We start from the raw sequence: 17,615 nt of genomic DNA on the forward strand, positions 1-17,615 counted from the left end.
TTTATTAACATTTCTTGGAAGGATGAGACTGATGCAGTTTAGGTGATATGCCTGGTAGGAAAAAAAAAGACTTTTAAGGTGGAAGTTCTTTAGAAATTACACTTTAGGACAATCTAAAGGAAAAAAACCTAAATGTCACATCCCAAAGATCCTCTGCATGTATATGATGTAAGTAATGTAGATTCAATCAGAATGGTAAAATTGCTAAATGAATCTACTTAAATAATTCTTAAAATATTAAATTGTCTTCATCTAGAAATTGTCCTCTTATCTTCTTGTAGCAGTGGAGGAGCACAATAAAGTAGGATGAGAGCCTGAGCTCTGCCAAGTATTAGTCATGGCCACTTAACCACTCTCAGCCTCAGTTTCTTCATCTGCAAAGCAGGATTATGTCCTACCTTGACTGCTTTATCAGGCTGTTTTTAGGATCATATTGGATGATGCTTATGCAATATTTAGTTTATAAAGTACTTTGTAATCCAATTATTATTACTCTGAATTAATGTTCAACTGTGTAAATCAAACTTAAATGTAACTATACTAACTCAAAACAATATACATACCTTTTAAGTCATGCTCTGAAATATTACTCTTGAAATTAAATTTTTTTCATAAGTATCACTAATCACCAAAATGACAATGTTCATTTCTTTTGGTGTAAGTCAGTTGAGTCAGCTCACGATGTTTATTTGAAAATACTTTACCTGAGGTAAAGTAATCCCGTCGACGCTGTACCTCAAATTGCAAAGTATCCCTCTCATTTTCTACTGTTCTTAAATAGTTTTCTAAAAGCACCTTGTCTTCAGTTAGCCTGCTGATGTTCTTTGCAAATTTTAGATTTTCTTGAGTATGCTTCTTCAGTTCTTCTTTCAGCACTTGATTATCTGACTGAAGGCCCTTGACCATTTTGGATAACTTCTCACATTCCTTGCCCATTTCAGACAAACCATTCTTAAAAAAGCTGGCTTTGGATTTTGCATTTTGAAGTTCTGCTTGAAATTTCTCTTTTGCATCACATTGGTAGGATTGGATTTTTTCAACTTCTTTCTCTATTATCTGTCTGGCAGCTGCAGATTCTTGTAATGTGGCTTCGAGATTAAGTTTTTCATTTTTAGTAGTCTGTATCACTTGAAGAAGAGCCTCTTGATCAGATTTTGTTAATCTCTCTTTTTCTTTTAGTTGCAGTATCTCCAAATGACTTCCTTTTAGTTCATGTTCAAGTGAGCTATTTTCTTTTTGAAGTTGGCATGCTTTTCTTTCCAACATCTGTTTATCATTTTGTAATGCCGAATTACTTTTTGTCAGAGATTCTAGTTCCATTGTCAATCTATTCACTTCATGATTGACGAGAACCATATCACTTTGAGTTTTCTCTTCTTTAATTTTTAACTGATTTATTAATTCAATCATGCATTGTATCTCCAAAGACAGTTGGCCATTTTTTTCTTCTAGAACTTTATTTACATTTTGGAGTTCACTATACTTCTGTATTATTCTTTTCAGTTCAATAATACATTCTTTATTATCTTCTTCTGCTTTACTTAATTTATCCTGAATGGTTTTCTTCTCTTCAACTAAATCCTCAAGTTGATTTTGATATGTTGAATTTTTCTGCATCAGAGACTGTATGGTATAAACCATGGGTTTTATTTTTGTCTTTAGATCAAGATTTTCATTTTCTAGTCCTAGTACTTTCTTCTGTACTTCCACAGATTCTTTTAAATAATTATGTAAATACTGAATTTTTGCAACATATTGATCAGTTACAGGGTTGATTTTTAATGACTTCTCATTTTCAAGCTTTAGTGATCCTTGGTATAACTCAAATAGTTGCTTTTCTTTATCTTTCATTTCACGTTCTGTTTGGTCAATTAATGATGATGTATCTTTTGGATTGCTGGAATCCAATTGTAAATGTTTAATCATGTCAGTGTTAGGAATTTCCCTATTATTTTTCTCACTCTTTACTTCATTTTGTATAGTGCTGTGGTTCAAATTTGCTGTAGGCTGATTCTCAGATAAGCTTTGACTGTTCTGATAATAATTAGTACAAAATTTTGACATTGTTTCCCCTAGTGGAATCAATTTGTTTATCAATGCCTCTAACTCTGAAATTCTGCTTGATTTTATGTCCTCATTTAATTCACCATTTATATTTTCTTTCTTAATAGGTTCAACTTTTTCCAATTTTGGAAGAAATGGGATATTTGAACCAATACCTTGAGCATCTGTAGCAATCTTTAGCAAATGAAGTTCATTTGCAAGAGCCATTTCCCTTTCATGTGATCTTTGAAGCTCATCTTTCATTTTTTTAATGGAATGGCAAACATCTTCTAAGTTTCCACCAAATTCTTCTTTGAGAAAAGGCATGCTACTTTTAGATTCAATTGGAAAAGCTGTATTGGCAGAATATAGATTTTGAGTTATGTAAGGGAGAAAACTATAAAAGTCACTGCAATTCTTGAGTAAGTTTGATTTTTCTAAAGTGCTCATATTTGGGCTTGAGGTTGATCTATTTGTTTGATTTTTCAAAGTTGATACGTTCTTGGAAGTAACCTGGGATGGAGTAGTTACACCTTGGGAGACACTATTGCTAGTGACAGAATTGGAATTTTCCTCCTCAGAATGAGTAGTGTTAGACTCCTCAAAAAGATTAATTTTCTCCTTAGAAAGAGTTTCTTCTGTATTTTCTGTAGACTGATAGAAAGAACATGCTATGAAGGGCTATCATTTCTTGCATGACTGATGACATAAGATAATGTTTTGTGGGGAATTTGTGTGGAAAACAAATAGTCTATTTTATCCAATTCCTCAATTCTATACCCATGTTCCAGGGTTGTTGCTAGGATCAAATAATACAGTCCACGTAAAGTGCTTTTCACATCTTAATGCACTATTATAAATGTGAGTGATGAGGAAGAAAACAGAAGGAGGAAAGAGAAAATTATTTAGGATTAGCATAGAAAAGGGAAGTTTCAGTGGTGCCTTAAATTTTTTCTTCACATACACAAATTTCCCTAAGGAGAACAATGGGTATCTGATTTTTATTTTACCTGAAATTAAAGCAAGAGGAAACTACTTTAAATTGAAGTATAATAAAGAATTGAATTTAAGGAAAGATTTTTTTGGTCAGCACGAATCCAAAAACATTAGGGATTTGAAAAAGGATGTGAAATTGTTCACAATTGGAAAGTTTTGCATCTCCAACTGCCTGATGTCCTGCTGGCACCTTAAACTCAGTTTGTCCAAAATTATCTTCCCTAAACCTGTCCTCTTCCCAGCTTCCCCATTTCTGTTGATAGCTTCATCCAGGCTTGAAACCTAATAGTCATCTGATGACCTTTCCTTCTCCCCCACTGAACCCTCTTTTTAATCAGATATCAAATCATTCAGTTTTTTCATATTTCTTTTATCCATCCCTTCACCACTAATAATGCCACCACTCTAGGCTGGGCCTTCATCCCCTCTTATCTAGACTCCAAGAACAGCCTCCTAACTGATCTCCCTCCTTCCAGGCTCTTCCCTTTCTAATCTTTCACACATCTGACAAAATATTATTCCGAAGGCTTATCGTGTCACTTCCCTCCTCAAAAAACATTCAGTAGTAGTTCCCTTATTGCCTGTAGGATAGAATGCAAATTCTTCAGCTCCAGCTCCTCCACAATCCAATTCCATCCTACCTTTCCAATGATATTTCACACTTCTCCCCTCCATATATATTCCTTGATATTCCAACCAAACTGAACTACCAGCTAATTGTTATTCCGAACTGATATACTGTGTGTGTATACACATACACACACATATATGTATATGTATATGTATATGTATATGTATATGTATATGTATATGTATATGTATGTGTGTGTGTGTATTTATCATCTCAATGTGTTCGTGCAAGCCATCCATCCCTGAAATTTAATCCCTCTCATCTCTGCCTTTCAGGAGCCTAGCACCTCCTCCTCCATGAAGCCTTGCCTGATTGTATAGGTGAAAACATTCTCACTCTTCCCTCAAAGTGCCCCAAAATATTCTGTGTCAATATTCCTTTAATATCCTTATTTGTATATGTGTGATTTCCCCCAAGTAGAATGCAACTTTCTTGAAGGCAAGTAATCTATCACCTTTTTTTTTGTTTTGTCAGTGTTTTGAACTTAGTAGTAGGCACTGAATATTTATTCAGTGAACTTCCAATTTGCATTATTTAAGACCATAATCCTCAATATTTTTCATCTATTACCCATTCCTCAACAATGTTGTATAATAGCATAACTAACTAAAATGTTTCGGTTAAGGAATAAAATGATCAGAAAACCAAATTTTTCATTTGAAAAAGGGACTGCTAGCAAAATGCAAGGTCTACATTGTATTTAAATTTATAGTGAGACAAAAAAATTGGCAGAGGCAATCTCCTACTTTGCCATAGATCTCCTTTGTTTTTCCATTTTTCCAATACAGATGAGATCCAAATAAACCTCAATAATAACAAACCAAAGCCCTCAATTTTGATTGTAAACACGTACACAAAGGCTCCAAGGGCTACTCTTAATATTGCTTTTGGTCAAACAGATCAGAATATTCTAGTTATACCACAGAGAAATCATTGGAAACCTGGTTGTTCAGATTATGCCACCATTTAGATAGACCACATACACTGATTAGACTGAACATAAGTGTTATGATTGGCTTCTGTACTTAGAGAGACAGTCTTTGCTCCTGTTTGGCATCATGCTCAATATCAAAGGCAATAAAGGAAATGACCATTAGGAGGGTGTTTCCAGGAAGTAGAGACCAGCTAACTTTGAATAGCTTAGAGTTTGCCACTCTCACCACCAACTATTTGTTTAGAACTCTGAAATTCTGATTTTCAGAAAGTCATTTACTTGCAAATCCTCTTTATTCTCTATGAGGTTCTAACCCTTCAGTCTGGAAAACATGACTTTGGCCTTCATAGGCCATGTTCTTTTTATATCCAGTTATATAAGCAAAATCTGTGATTGAGATTAAGGAAAATTGTTAAATGGAACTGCCAGATTTAGTCACCCCAACCTGTGTCCCTGGTCCCAGCTGACTATGGGGGAATACTACAGTCATAGAAAGGCAGTTAGGTGGCACAGTGGATAGAGGACCAGTCCTGGAATCAGGAGGACTTGAGTTCAAATCTGGCCCTAGAAACATACTAGCTGTGTGACCCTGGATAAGTCACTGAACCCTATTTGCCTTAGTTCCTCATCTGTAAAATGAGCAGGAGAAGGAAATGGAAGACCACTCCAGCATCTTTGCCATCAAAATCCCAAATGGGGTCAAAGAGAGCTGGACACCACTGAAACAATTCATTAGGCTCAGTCACATATTTGGCAAGCTGTTTTCCTACCTATAAACCTAAATACAACAAAGACCATGGCCTCAAGGATATGATAAAGTCGAATTTCTTAATCTGAAGGAGATTAGGTCCTCCAAAAGGAATAAGGATTTGTAAGCAAGCCTTCAGACTGGGAAAATTCTCAAATCAGTTCCCTCAGTGGAACATGTGGCATTTAAAATCATAGGTGGTTGCATTATTTTATCACATTTCCCCCTTTGTTTACTCAAGAAACACAAAAGGGGGGAATGTGATAAAATAATGCATATAGGAGAAACTTACAAACATAAAATTTCTGTCCCTTTGTGGTCACCAAACTGTGGCATTTAAAATTGTATGTGGCTGCATTATTTTATCACAAATATAAGCTCCTTAGGGACAAGAATTGGTTTGTCTTTCTATCCCTAGCATGCAGCATAATGCCTCACATATAAAAGAATTGTTAGACAGCTAATTGCAGGAACCATTGTAGGGTTCCTACTCATGCCAGTAAAAATCAAGTCTGATGCTCTGGGCAGGCAAGATTGTCCCTAAGAATGGACTCACCTCTTTTAAGGTCTTTTGGTTTTCACTATCCTTGTGTAATATTCTGATGGCTTGTTCTTCCTGTTAAGAAGGGGAGAATCAGGGTGAAAGTGACCAGGGAAACAATGTTGGCAGACAATTCTCTGAAAGTTCCAATAAACTGGAATTACAGAAATTATTTGAAATAAAAAACCTACCGTAACTTTTTCAACAGGTTTCTTAGTTGCCTTTTCTGTGCCAAACTGTGGACTCTCTACTTCGATAATACTTTTATTCAATATTTCACTAATTTCATATTGTACCTTAAAAAGAGAAATAGAAAATTTTAGAGTTTTAATTCAGATTCAGAAAATTATAGATATGGAAGAATACTGTTTATAATTAGTTTTGGAAAGAATCTTTAAAATTATAGTTCATAAACATTAATTCTCTTCATATGAAAGAAAATAAATACTCTGTAAAGCAATTGTCAAGGTACTTAATTTATAAAATCTTAAATTTTTATTAAGTCAAATATTTTCTGGTTGTTCACTTATTTTTTTTTGTTTGTTTTTTCATTTTTTTGTTTTGCAGGGCAATGGGGGTTAAGTGACTTGCCCAGGGTCACACAGCTAGTAAGTGTCAAGTGTCTGAGGCCAGATTTGAACTCAGGTCCTCCTGAATCCAGAGCCGATGCTTTATTCACTGCACCACCTAGCTGCCCCTGGTTGTTCACTTTTTAGAAAGTGTTTTGATTGCTTTAGAATAAATATATTGAAGGTATAATTTAGCACTAGATTGAACTAAGTATTCTTCCATTCCATCTTTGAGGCCATCTTTAATGAAATCTTAGAACTGTGATGTTTGAAATTTAATGTGTGGCCACCTTAGTCCTGTCCCAAGTGTAGGGAAAACTAGCTAGGGTTTACTTATAAATTAGAAGGTTTAGCACCAGTTTTGGGCATTAAGCATTTATTAGTAAAAAGAGAACACCTGAGTCAGAAAGTCAAGAAAACGCCTATCTACCCTAGTGTTCCCAAGTTCTCCACCACAAGCCTGTTCCCCAGATATAGCGAGAGAACGAGCTTCCTCTCTGTTCCAAGGAGAGGCTGTCCTTCCACCCTGCTTCAAGCTAATTGGCTAGCATCACCCAATTCCATTGGTTCACTGGACTTGAGGGTGGTCCCATGTTGAGGTCAGAGTCCACAGCTTCTGAGAACAATACTCTCTTGAGGGCCAGGCAGATGTGTCTTCAATTGAATTAACTTTAAGTGAATTAATCAGCAGAGTTAGTCAGTCTCAGTCAATTCAATTAATCCAAATCAATCTCCTCTAGCTGGGGCCTTTGAGAGTTGGCAAAGCCAACTTCTCACAGAACCGAGGTAGCAGCACGAACAGGTTTTTGTTTTAATGCCGGATTATATATGCTCTCAATTCAAAGTGACATAAGAGCTATTTCACTATAATCAAGAAAGTTTAAGACAAGAATTGTGATATAGGCTCCAGATGCCACAATTTGTTTTGGACATTAATTTCCAGCTTGATGATTATTAGAAGCTACAAAGGCATTATTCAATCAAAGTAACATAGTAAGAGCTACAGGGGGTGTTAGAAGTCACCTCATATAAACCTCTCCACCCTACCATTGTAATGATGAGAAAACTGAGGTTCAGAAATGAGTTGTCCAAGGTCATATAGGTTGTAAGTAGGAGAATCCAAATCTACATCCAGGTCCAGCTCTCTTTGCACTGTGCCACACTGACAAAATAATGCAGGACTTAGAAAATTAGGAAGAAATGAGAAAAAAAATACAACATACCATGCTAACATTTTGTAAAGTTTGTGTGCGGAGAGCCTGAAATGACTCCAGCTGATATTGGAGGGCCTGTAATTAATTAAAATGAAGATCAAAATTAAAATTCTTCTAGATATAAACTACAAGCTTAAAGCTATAGGGAAGCTTTAAGGTGATCTAATCTAACCCCTTCACTTAACAAGGAAACTGAGGGTATGCTGAGGGTAAGTGAACAGCTTGAGGTCACCTGGGAATGAAGAGCAGAGCTGGAATTTAAATCCAGGGTCTCAGACTCCAAGCCTATTACGCTTTCCAGGGACATAAAGGGATCTGTTTATTTATACTGATTATCTATTTGTCCAGCATTTATACAGAATCATTTATATTAATAAGTGAGCCAGGACTAAAAGTTGTTTTTGGTGGGTCAGGGACATCTCTGTGGCCACTGAGACTCTGTAACTATGATTCATTGATCATTAAGCATTTGTGGTTAGTGCTGCAAAGACACAATCTCTCCCCTGAAGAATCTGACATAACATAAACACGTGCAAATCAAATACAAAGTTACTTTTCCTCCAGAGCCATCTGGGTCCAGTGGTAAGACATAGGTCAAGACAACTGGAGATGGTTCTGGACGCAGTGGGAGACCTTGGCTTTTACGTGAAGGTCTTTTACAGGCCTCCATTTGACTGAGGCAATGCCCATTCAGTGATTAAGGTTAGGTAAGAAAGGAGGCAAAGAAAGACTTCTTTTACCTAGTCAAAAAGAAAATAATAAAGGGGGGGCAGGGAAGAGGGAAGACCCTCAGGGTTTCTGGCCAAAAGAGATACAATTGCTATTTAGGTCTACTCTGAGTCATCAAGAGGCCAGACTCTGGCAAAATGAGGCCAGGGTCAGGACCTATTGTTGGCCAATCAATGAGGGCCAGAATTATTTGAGTTCAAGGTGTGGCCCTTAGAAGACATCTTGCGGATAAACCAGGTAGGTGATGGAGTGTTACATGGGAGTGATTAGAGATATGCCAGTGTGGCTAGACCATAGAGAGCATGGAGGACAGGAAGTAATGGGAAATATTGCAAAGGTTAGGTGGAGAAAGGCCGTGAAGAGCTCCAAATGCCCGAGTAGTTTATATTTAAACCTAGAAAAAATGGGCGGCAGCTGGAATATATATAGTCACTCTGGCAATTGTGTGGAGGCTGGGTGGGGGCAGGGGACTGAAGACTTGAAGGCTGAGACATCCAATAGAAGGCGAATAGTGAGGACCGCAATGAAGGTGGTGGTTGTGTAAACAGACAGGAGATGAATTAGATATTGTGGGGATATAAATGATGAGATTTGGCAACCAATTAGCTAAGTGAGGTGAATGAGAATGCAGACCCAAAGATGACATCAAAATTGTGTACCTAAGGAATTAGAAGAATGGAGATGCCTTTGACAGTAACAAGAAGTCTGGCAATGAGGAGGGTTTGCAAGGAAAGGTCACGATTTCTATTTGACACATTTTTAGTTTGTGATATCTTTGGGACATCCAGTTCCAGGTGGTTTGTGGAGGGGGACTGGAGCTCAAGATATATAGAGCTGAATATAGAAATCTGAGAAGCATCTGCTCAGATAATAAATGAACCCACAAGTGCTGATGAGATCACCAAGTGAAAGAGAATAGAGAAAAAACAGGGCCCAGGGAAGAATCTTGGAGACCACCTACAATGAGCAGGTGTTGACACCGACAATAATTCTGCGAAGAAGAAGCAGAAGAAGGTATAGACAGATGTGTAGAAAAAAAGAGAGAGCGAGCACAGCGTCTTGAAACCCAGAGAGGGAAGAGTATCCAAGTGGACAAAGTGGACAAGAGAGGTCAAGGAAGCCTGACAAAAGGCTACTCGATCTGGCACTTAAGAGATCATTGCTGATTTTGGAGGACGCTGTTTCACCTGAGTAATGATGTCAGAAGTCAGACTGCAGAACATGAAGGAAGTGAGACATAGAGACACTGAGGGTTAACTGCTTTATTTAGGAGTTTGGACGAAGAGAGAAAAGATATAGGTGATGGCAGGATCTAGTGCAATTTTCTTGAAGGTAGGGGAGACTCAAGTGTTTGTAGTCAGCAGAGAATGAACCAGTAAATAGATTGAATGTTAGAAGAAAAAAGTGGAATGACAATGGGGGCTATCTGTTAGAAAGGGTGGGAATGGATGGGATCAAGGGTATGCACGGAGACTGACCTTGAGAAGGAAAGGGGCTATCTCTTCATCAAGGACTAAAGGAGAAAAGGAAATAGTGGTGGATCAAGTCAAGGGGTTGTGACGTGAGGAGGGAAAAAGAGAAAGCTCTTAATGACTACATTTTTCTCCAAAGTATGAGACAAAGTTCTCAACCAAGAGATAAGGAACTAGTGGTTCTGTGGGAGTTTGGAAGGAAGAAGAGAATGCCTGTGGTAAATGGGATAGGGATCAATTAGGGAGGAACAAAAACAATTGCTTTGCTACAGTGAGGGCACAGTCGAGATCAGAGAACAAATTTATGGTAGACCTAATAATGAGCATGTCCACATGACTTCTTCTAGCACCATTCCAAGGAGAGATGGCAGATGGTGGAGGTGTGACAGAACTGGGGATTACTGAGTTGTGATTGGCAATAAAATAGCAGAGGAAGTGAATTGAGAATTAAGTGTACTATAGAGTTGAAGTGGTTCACTAAACAATCAGGTGGAAAGTACAGCCAGAACAAAAGTCATAGCCTATGAAAATGCAGGGATTTGGAGGTCATGGTAAGGACAAAGAATAGGTTTAAGAGTAAATAACAGGGAGAGATCAAAGAGAAGAGATGATCAGAGCGAGAAAATTCAGCATTCACCATCATAGAACATTTATGAGTGATGGAAAGATCAAGATTTCCATGAGTCTGAAGCAAAAGATAAAAAAAGGAAAATGTTACATATAAATAGAGCTATCTGCAGACATATTTAATGCAAATCTTAAGAAAGATTGGGTTTTGGAATAAGAATGTGAAATTAACTCACTTTTAATGCTGACTGTGGCTGGTTTGGATTCTCTGTTTCTGCTATAGAGACATGTTCTACAAAGCAAAAATGACAAACTGTAATCTAGGTCTTCAACTGTATTTCACTGCATATGGGACAGGGAGAAGTCTAATGAATGACCCTGTAAGGATCGTGATAAACTTGAAGGGAGAATAAAGAGTCCAGTGGTAGGTATATTGTAGGTATTCATAATATACTTGTTTCAAGACAGCTTTAATAGAGTGTAACACGGAAAAATTAATTGCGTTTTTACTAGTATTTTCACTTTGACAAATTGTTAAATAGATTAGAGACATCAGAAAAACACAACTAGAATAATTTGAGAACTTAACTCAAACTTTAAAAAAATTTCTTCTGGTCCATTTAAAACATTTTATATAGTTTCAGTCTTTTCAAGACTGATTTCAAGAGCTGTCTCACACACTGCAGAAAGACCAGCCACTTACTTCTGTCGAGAGAAAGCATGTTTGTGTTCAGTAATATACAGTAACAATCACAAACCTCTGGAGCTAAAAGAGCTCTTGGAAATCATACAGTATTTCAAAGCATCCTAGGACTCTTTAAACAATATTCATTCTTTATCGTCAGTCACGTGGACAACCCCATACTAGGCACTGTGAGGAAATAGTGGATATAGTCTCTACCCTCAAGGAGCTTACAATCTAGACGGCAAACAAGGTGAACAAAAAGTCAAGTCGACAAGTGTTTATCAAGTTGAGACTTTGTGCCAGGCACAATGCTAAATGCTGGTGATCCGAATGAAGGCACCCCACCCCCCCCGCCCCTGCCAAGTTTTTGCCCTTAGAGTTCATAGAGATTGGGAACGACAACATGCACATAAACAAGATATAGATTGATGTAGACACACATATAGACATATATGTACATGTATGTGTATATATATATTTATATATATGTATATATATATATATACACAAAATGATGAATTGGAGGTATTAAAAAAGCATACCCAGAGAAAATATATAATCATAAAACAAAAATAACACTTAACGAGTTGAAAACAAAGCAGAAAACAATGGCATGATCAGTGCAGGAAGGATTTTGAAAAAATGAAGAGAAAGTATTTTAAAGCATTCACAAAGTCGCAAGATCTGTGCCAGTGACAGGCCTATCGACACCTGAACATCCCGCACGGCTTGTGTTGGGTGTCCGTCCACCCTACAAGATCAGCCCAGTTTTGTTCCTGTCACACAGATGCTGAAGATACCTTCAGCATTGTTTCTCCTGCATTTTATATCAACTGTAATGTGCTGTAGACTCTTCATCCCTGCCAGGTACCTTTCTGTGGCCCTTGAGGTAATTCTACCCTTTCATTTGTTCAAAGACTGTGGTATTAGATGATTCACAGCCATGCGTATTTTATATTTAAGTTATAAGGAACATGACAAAGACCCACTCACACATGCTCCCAAGCACCTCGATGCTTGCCACTAACTGTGCCCATATCCAAGCTCTGGTGCATTGGTTTCTCTCTTTCCCCCAGAAAGAGACTATCAGGGGGCTCAGAAAACCATCACTCCTGTCTCAGGATGTCAGGGACTTTGAGCAGGGCCCCTACATGTTAACCTTGTACCTGGTGGACTAGCACTAAGTCCCACCGTCTTGCAATTTCTTCAGCCAACTGTACAGGCGGGGGACATCTGCTCTTTCCGAGCCCTGAAACACACTCTCAGATGCCCTTACTCCCTCACAAACATCATCAAGGGCCAGACAGTGCATTAACATGCCAAACAATGATCAACAACATTAAGGTCTTGGTATCTTTCCATGACTAAGGATGCTGTCTGCCTTGAGATGGAGTCCTTCTGCAGGAACAAACCCGGAAGATGTAATTAGTTTTTAAGTTAATGATTTACAATGGTTCAGTACATCATACAGGAAACCCTCCATGGGACCAATCTGTGCTTTGAAGTTTCAAATGCCTGTGGTTTGTTCTACTGACCCAAACTTTCTTCTTAGAAGTAACTTTTTCGAACCCTCATCATATATTGATAGCACCTGACAAACATGAAGGGGATAATGGATACTTCCACTTGGGAACCCATTTGTTTTCTTTCCTCCAAAGCTGGATCAGGGTAGAAAGATGGATTATGTGGTGTACAAACATGAGGAATGGGTGGGGTTTACACAACCTAGGAAGGTCAGGGGAAAAATTCTATGAATCAGAGAGATTCCTTGGGGTTAAAAAACAAACAACCAACCAAACCTCTTCTGAAATAAAATCCACCTTTTAAGGGTAAGCCTCTTGGCAAAAGATCATAGAATTAAATAACTCTGGGGGTCAGCACAGAATGGAAATATTGTTTGAATGGTAGACCAGGGTACTTTAGATCATCAAAGGGCAGGATAAAGGACAGCTCACTGGAAACTTGCAAGCCTCGACTTTTCCCAGGTCAATTCAGTTTCCCCAGTTTAGGCTAGTCCAGTCAAGGCTTGTCTCTCCATCTATTACCTGCATTTACTCTATTGGAGAAAAAGGAAGGGAAGAGAGAAAGACAAAAAGGAAGAGAGATGAGATACAGGTATACACACGATCCCTCTTCTTTATTGTCAGTTCTTAAGGGAAAATTTGAACAAATGGTGTCTTGAATGCTGAAAGCCTTCTGTGTTTTTATTTAATTTTTTCTGACTTTAGGGGGAAGGACAAAGGGAAGGGGATAAGTATACATATAATGCTTATTATGTATCGGGCACTGTTAGTTGCTTTTACAAATATCTCATTTAATCCTCGCAAAAATCACGTTGTTGAGTTTCACAGGGTTTTTTGTTTCTTAGGTTTTTTTGTAGGGCAATAGGGGTCATACAGCTAGGGTCAAGTGTCTGAGGCTGAATTTGAACTCAGGTCCTCCTGAATCCAGGGCCAGTGCTTTATCCACTGTGCCACCTAGCTGCCCCTCCAGTTTCACAGTTTTGCCCTATTTTACAGTTGCAGAAACTGAGGCTAACAGGTTAAGTGACATACCCAGGGTCACACAGATTGTGTCCCAGGTTGGATTGTGAAATCAGGTCTTCCTGAATCCAGGCCTAGAACCCTATCCACTGTGCCACCAGATTCCTCATATTTCAAAACTTAATATTATATTATATTAAAAGCATCAATTTAAACTAATTTAGGAAAGGCCAATTTGAATTAAAGTCTGAAAAAAATAATTTTACTTTGTAAAATGGATAAATTCCTTAAAAAATCATGTGTAGGGGCAACTAGGTGGTACAGTGGATAGAGCATCGGCCCTGGATTCAGGAGGACCTGAGTTCAAATCTGGTCTCAGACACTTGACACACTTACTAGCTGTGTGACCCTGGGCAAGTCACTTAACCCCAATTGCCTCATCAGAAAAAAAAAAAGAAAAAAAAAATCATGTGTAAACTGATTTTAGGTCAGTTAAATAATATTTAAATATAACAGAGATTTTAAAAAAGGAATCAATCACATTATCAATAATTTTATAAATTCAAGTATAAATTAATTATAGTTTTGGTTTATAGATTTTAGAATTTTCTTTTAGATTTGCTTACGGTAAGAAATATCTCTATTTCATAGACTCAGAGCTGGACAGGACCCTGGGGAACATTTAGTCCAGGGGTTCTTAATCTCTGTTATGAACCCCTTTGGGAATCTAGCAAAGCCTGTGGGCCCATTCTTAGAATACTATTATTAATTTTCATTCATTCATTCATTCATTTATCTACATATCTATGTATCTATTTTTGTGGGATAATGAGGGTTAAGTGACTTGCCCAGGGTCACACAGCTAGTAAGTGTCAAGTGTCTGAGGCTGTATTTGAACTCAGGCCCTTCTGAATCCAGGGCTGGTGCTTTATCCACTGCACTACCTAGCTGCCCCAGAACACTATTTTTTACAAAAAATAAAATATATAGGATTGTAATGGAAACCAAAGGTCTGTGAAAATAAAGACATAATTTCTTTTCCCATCCAAGTTCACAGACCCCCCTGCAATCCTTCCACAGACTGAAGACCCCAGCTTGAGAATCTCTGATTAGTCTATGCCCTCATTTTACAGAGGGAAAAATTATGGTCTATAGAGGTTCAATGACTTGCCCAAGTCTATTACAAAGCAATATGCAGCAGGCAGGATGTAAATGCAGATGCTCTGACTCTAAATCCAGCACTCCCTTCACTGCACTTGTTTGCTTCTTCAATCACTGCTTAATATTTCAAGTGTAGTAAATAAGCACTGGGTACTTGTGGAGACACTGAATGAATAAAAAGACTTCGTAACTATGATATTAAGGATATTAAGCTTCTTCCTTCGGGAAGCTCTATTTTTGTCTACGTGGGAACTGGACTTTACACACAGAACTGAAAGTGGTGTTTCTTATCTATGGTTTCCAATGCAAAAGCTGACTGTATCAGGACCAGTGAGTGACAAGGCAAACATTCACAGAAATACAGATCTTTGTGCCTCTCATTGTTGAGCACAAGAAGAGGGAATTATTTTAGAAAGCAGGTCATTCTGATCTCTGCTTTCTGCTCCCAAAGGCTAAGTCAGCACTCCAGCCTCTCTGGGATATGCACATATGAAGCTAGCAGCCTACATATGATTTATGTACCCTTTGCAGGCACTTTTAAGATCCTTACTCTGGCAATTCAAGGAATTCAATTCACCACATTTAGCAAATTTCATGCTAGTTACTGGTGGGAACAGAGTGTGAGTTGCATGTCACCTAGGACTTTGTTTTGTTTTTATGGGGCAATGGGGGTTAAGTGACTTGCCCAGGGTCACACAGCTAGTGTCAAGTGTCTGAGGCCAGATTTGAACTCAGGTTCTCCTGAATCCAGGGCCGGTGCTCTATCTACTGTGTCACCTAGCTGCCCCCTTTTTTAAAATTAAAAAAAAATTTTTATTCATCTAGGACTTTTGGAAAGACGTCACCGAGATCCTTTCAGTGATGCAAGGAGTAAGGTGGGCTACTTAATTTAGTTTGTTTCAACTGAGCATATTTTTATAAAAGCTCACTGGGAATAGAAAGGAAAAGATGCTTGCTGGGAGAAATGGAGATCTGTACTTTACCTAAAGGCTTTAGAAAGTTGCATCTGGAAAGATGTCAGAGATCCTCAGAAGCCTGCAGAGTGGGGTGGGATCCCCTGGATCCTACTCACTTAAACACACACTTACAAAGGCCTACAAATCCAACAGATATTGGGGATTACCAAGGTGACAAAAACAAAACCCCCAAAAGCTGTCCGGCCGAGGCCGGTCTAATAGATACTTTGGTTTTTGGGGGGCGGGGGGAGAAGTGCACTAAATCCTGCTAAAGTAAGAGGAAGGGGGGTACTAGGGTAAAACCAAAGATCACTCGTCTTGGCCCTCAGAGGGCACGTGTTTTAGGTGCAGGCTACCTGAGGACAGGTGAGACGGGGAGGAAGCACTCTTCTATTGCTGCCCATTCCTACCTGGCTTCAGGGTGGATTTCCTGGGGATTCCCGGGAAATCCAGGTGGAGAGGATGCACAGCATCCGTCCTGGAGCTGGGAGGCTCCCCGCGGCTCCTGCCACCTTGGGGAGGGGGCGCAGCCTCAAACAAGCCCGGGGAGGGCTGCTTTTTACCTTTTGCTTGTCTGCTGCTCTCCTTTTCTCCCTCAGAAGGATTTAGAGGTCTAGACACAGAAAGGAGACGCAACTTCCCTTTTCTGTAACAGAATCGCAGTCCGCTGAGCGGGTTACGGAAAACGAAACCATCCTTCACTGCGGGGAGGGTAGGAGAGGGGGGGAAGTGGAGGGGGGCCTCCCCGCAGCCGAGCTAGCGCGCCGAGCCGCCGCTTGGGGGCGCTGTGATGGAGGGGAGCGGGGGAAGTGGAGGGGGGCCTCCCCGTAGCCGAGCTAGCGCGCCGAGCCGCCGCTTGGGGGCGCTGTGATGGAGGGGAGGGGGGGCCTCCCGGCAGCCGAGCTAGCGCGCCGAGCCGCCGCTTGGGGGAGCTGTTGGGCCGCCTGGCCGCCGCCGACCCTCGAGGGTGTCCCAGGGCTGGGCGGAGATGGCCCAGGATCATCCGCCAGCCCAGCCCGCCCGCTGTCCCTTTCGGGCCTGTTCCCGCGGAAACCCCTGGGAGGCCGGGGGAGAGGGTGGGAAGGGGGAAGCTCGTCTAGTCCTAACTGCCCCGCGGCCCGCCCCTCCCCCAGCCACCCCATCTTAGCCTTCTTACCCGGGGACATCTCTGTCTCCCCCGGCCCAACCCCTTAACTGCCTATCCCCGCGCATCCCCCCCCCTCCTCTTCCGTATCTCTCCACCGCAGCCCGTTGCCCGTTGCCAAGGGAATGAGGCCGCAGCTCTCGCGATCCTCGAGATCGCGGGACAGGCTCGGGGGTCTAGAGTGCCGGGCCTCCGCTCTGCGCATGCGCCCCTTAGCTCGCGCTAAGCCACGTGCTCCCGGGACAAGGCCTCGGGAGAACTGCTCTCGAGGACTCTGGGGCTCAGCTTACAGGCTTTGCGTGCTCCCTCGCACCCCTGGCGAGGCCTTGTGCCAATTGGGCTAGCATGGGGAGGGGGTGGGGATGGGAGTAAGGAGGCATGAGGATTGGGGCTCGGCTTTCACGAGGTCCCTTCCCTGCCCTCTGGTCCCATGGGCAAGCTCTAGTTGGGATGGGGGCGGGGGTGGGGTGGGGTGAGGATTGCGGCTCAACAGCTATACTGCGCATGCTCCTCCCACCTCCACTCAAGTTACACTTGCGATGTATCCATGCTTCTGGGGATGGTTCAGGAGTTAGCTTGGGGAGGGCTTCCTCTGGTGTAGTGGACTGGGGGTTATAGGCCACGGGTTTGAATCCCAGGTCTCAGCTTTGGGGGTATGGGGTGCTCAGGGAGGACTAGTCCCTCTGGTGTGCGGGCTTGCTGAGCCTTTTTTAGGGCTGCTCATCCACCTTTGGTGTCCACC

The 17,615-nt window shown here is 40.5% G+C and overlaps 1 protein-coding gene across 1 annotated transcript; it reads right to left on the reverse strand.

Moving 5' to 3' along the window:
- On the reverse strand, positions 1 to 16,941 carry CCDC110 (coiled-coil domain containing 110). Its single transcript, XM_043972326.1, has 7 exons — positions 16,886 to 16,941; positions 16,140 to 16,375; positions 10,681 to 10,736; positions 7,686 to 7,751; positions 6,085 to 6,189; positions 5,909 to 5,968; positions 1 to 2,697 (listed from the first exon to the last, which is right to left on the reverse strand). The coding sequence occupies exons 1-7, from the start codon at positions 16,939 to 16,941 to the stop codon at positions 622 to 624; spliced, it is 2,655 nt and encodes an 884-aa protein (XP_043828261.1). The 3' UTR covers positions 1 to 621.
- Positions 16,942 to 17,615: the final 674 nt, after the last annotated feature.

The sequence above is a fragment of the Dromiciops gliroides genome, chromosome 6, assembly GCF_019393635.1.
Source record: "Dromiciops gliroides isolate mDroGli1 chromosome 6, mDroGli1.pri, whole genome shotgun sequence".
NCBI lineage: Eukaryota > Metazoa > Chordata > Mammalia > Microbiotheria > Microbiotheriidae > Dromiciops > Dromiciops gliroides.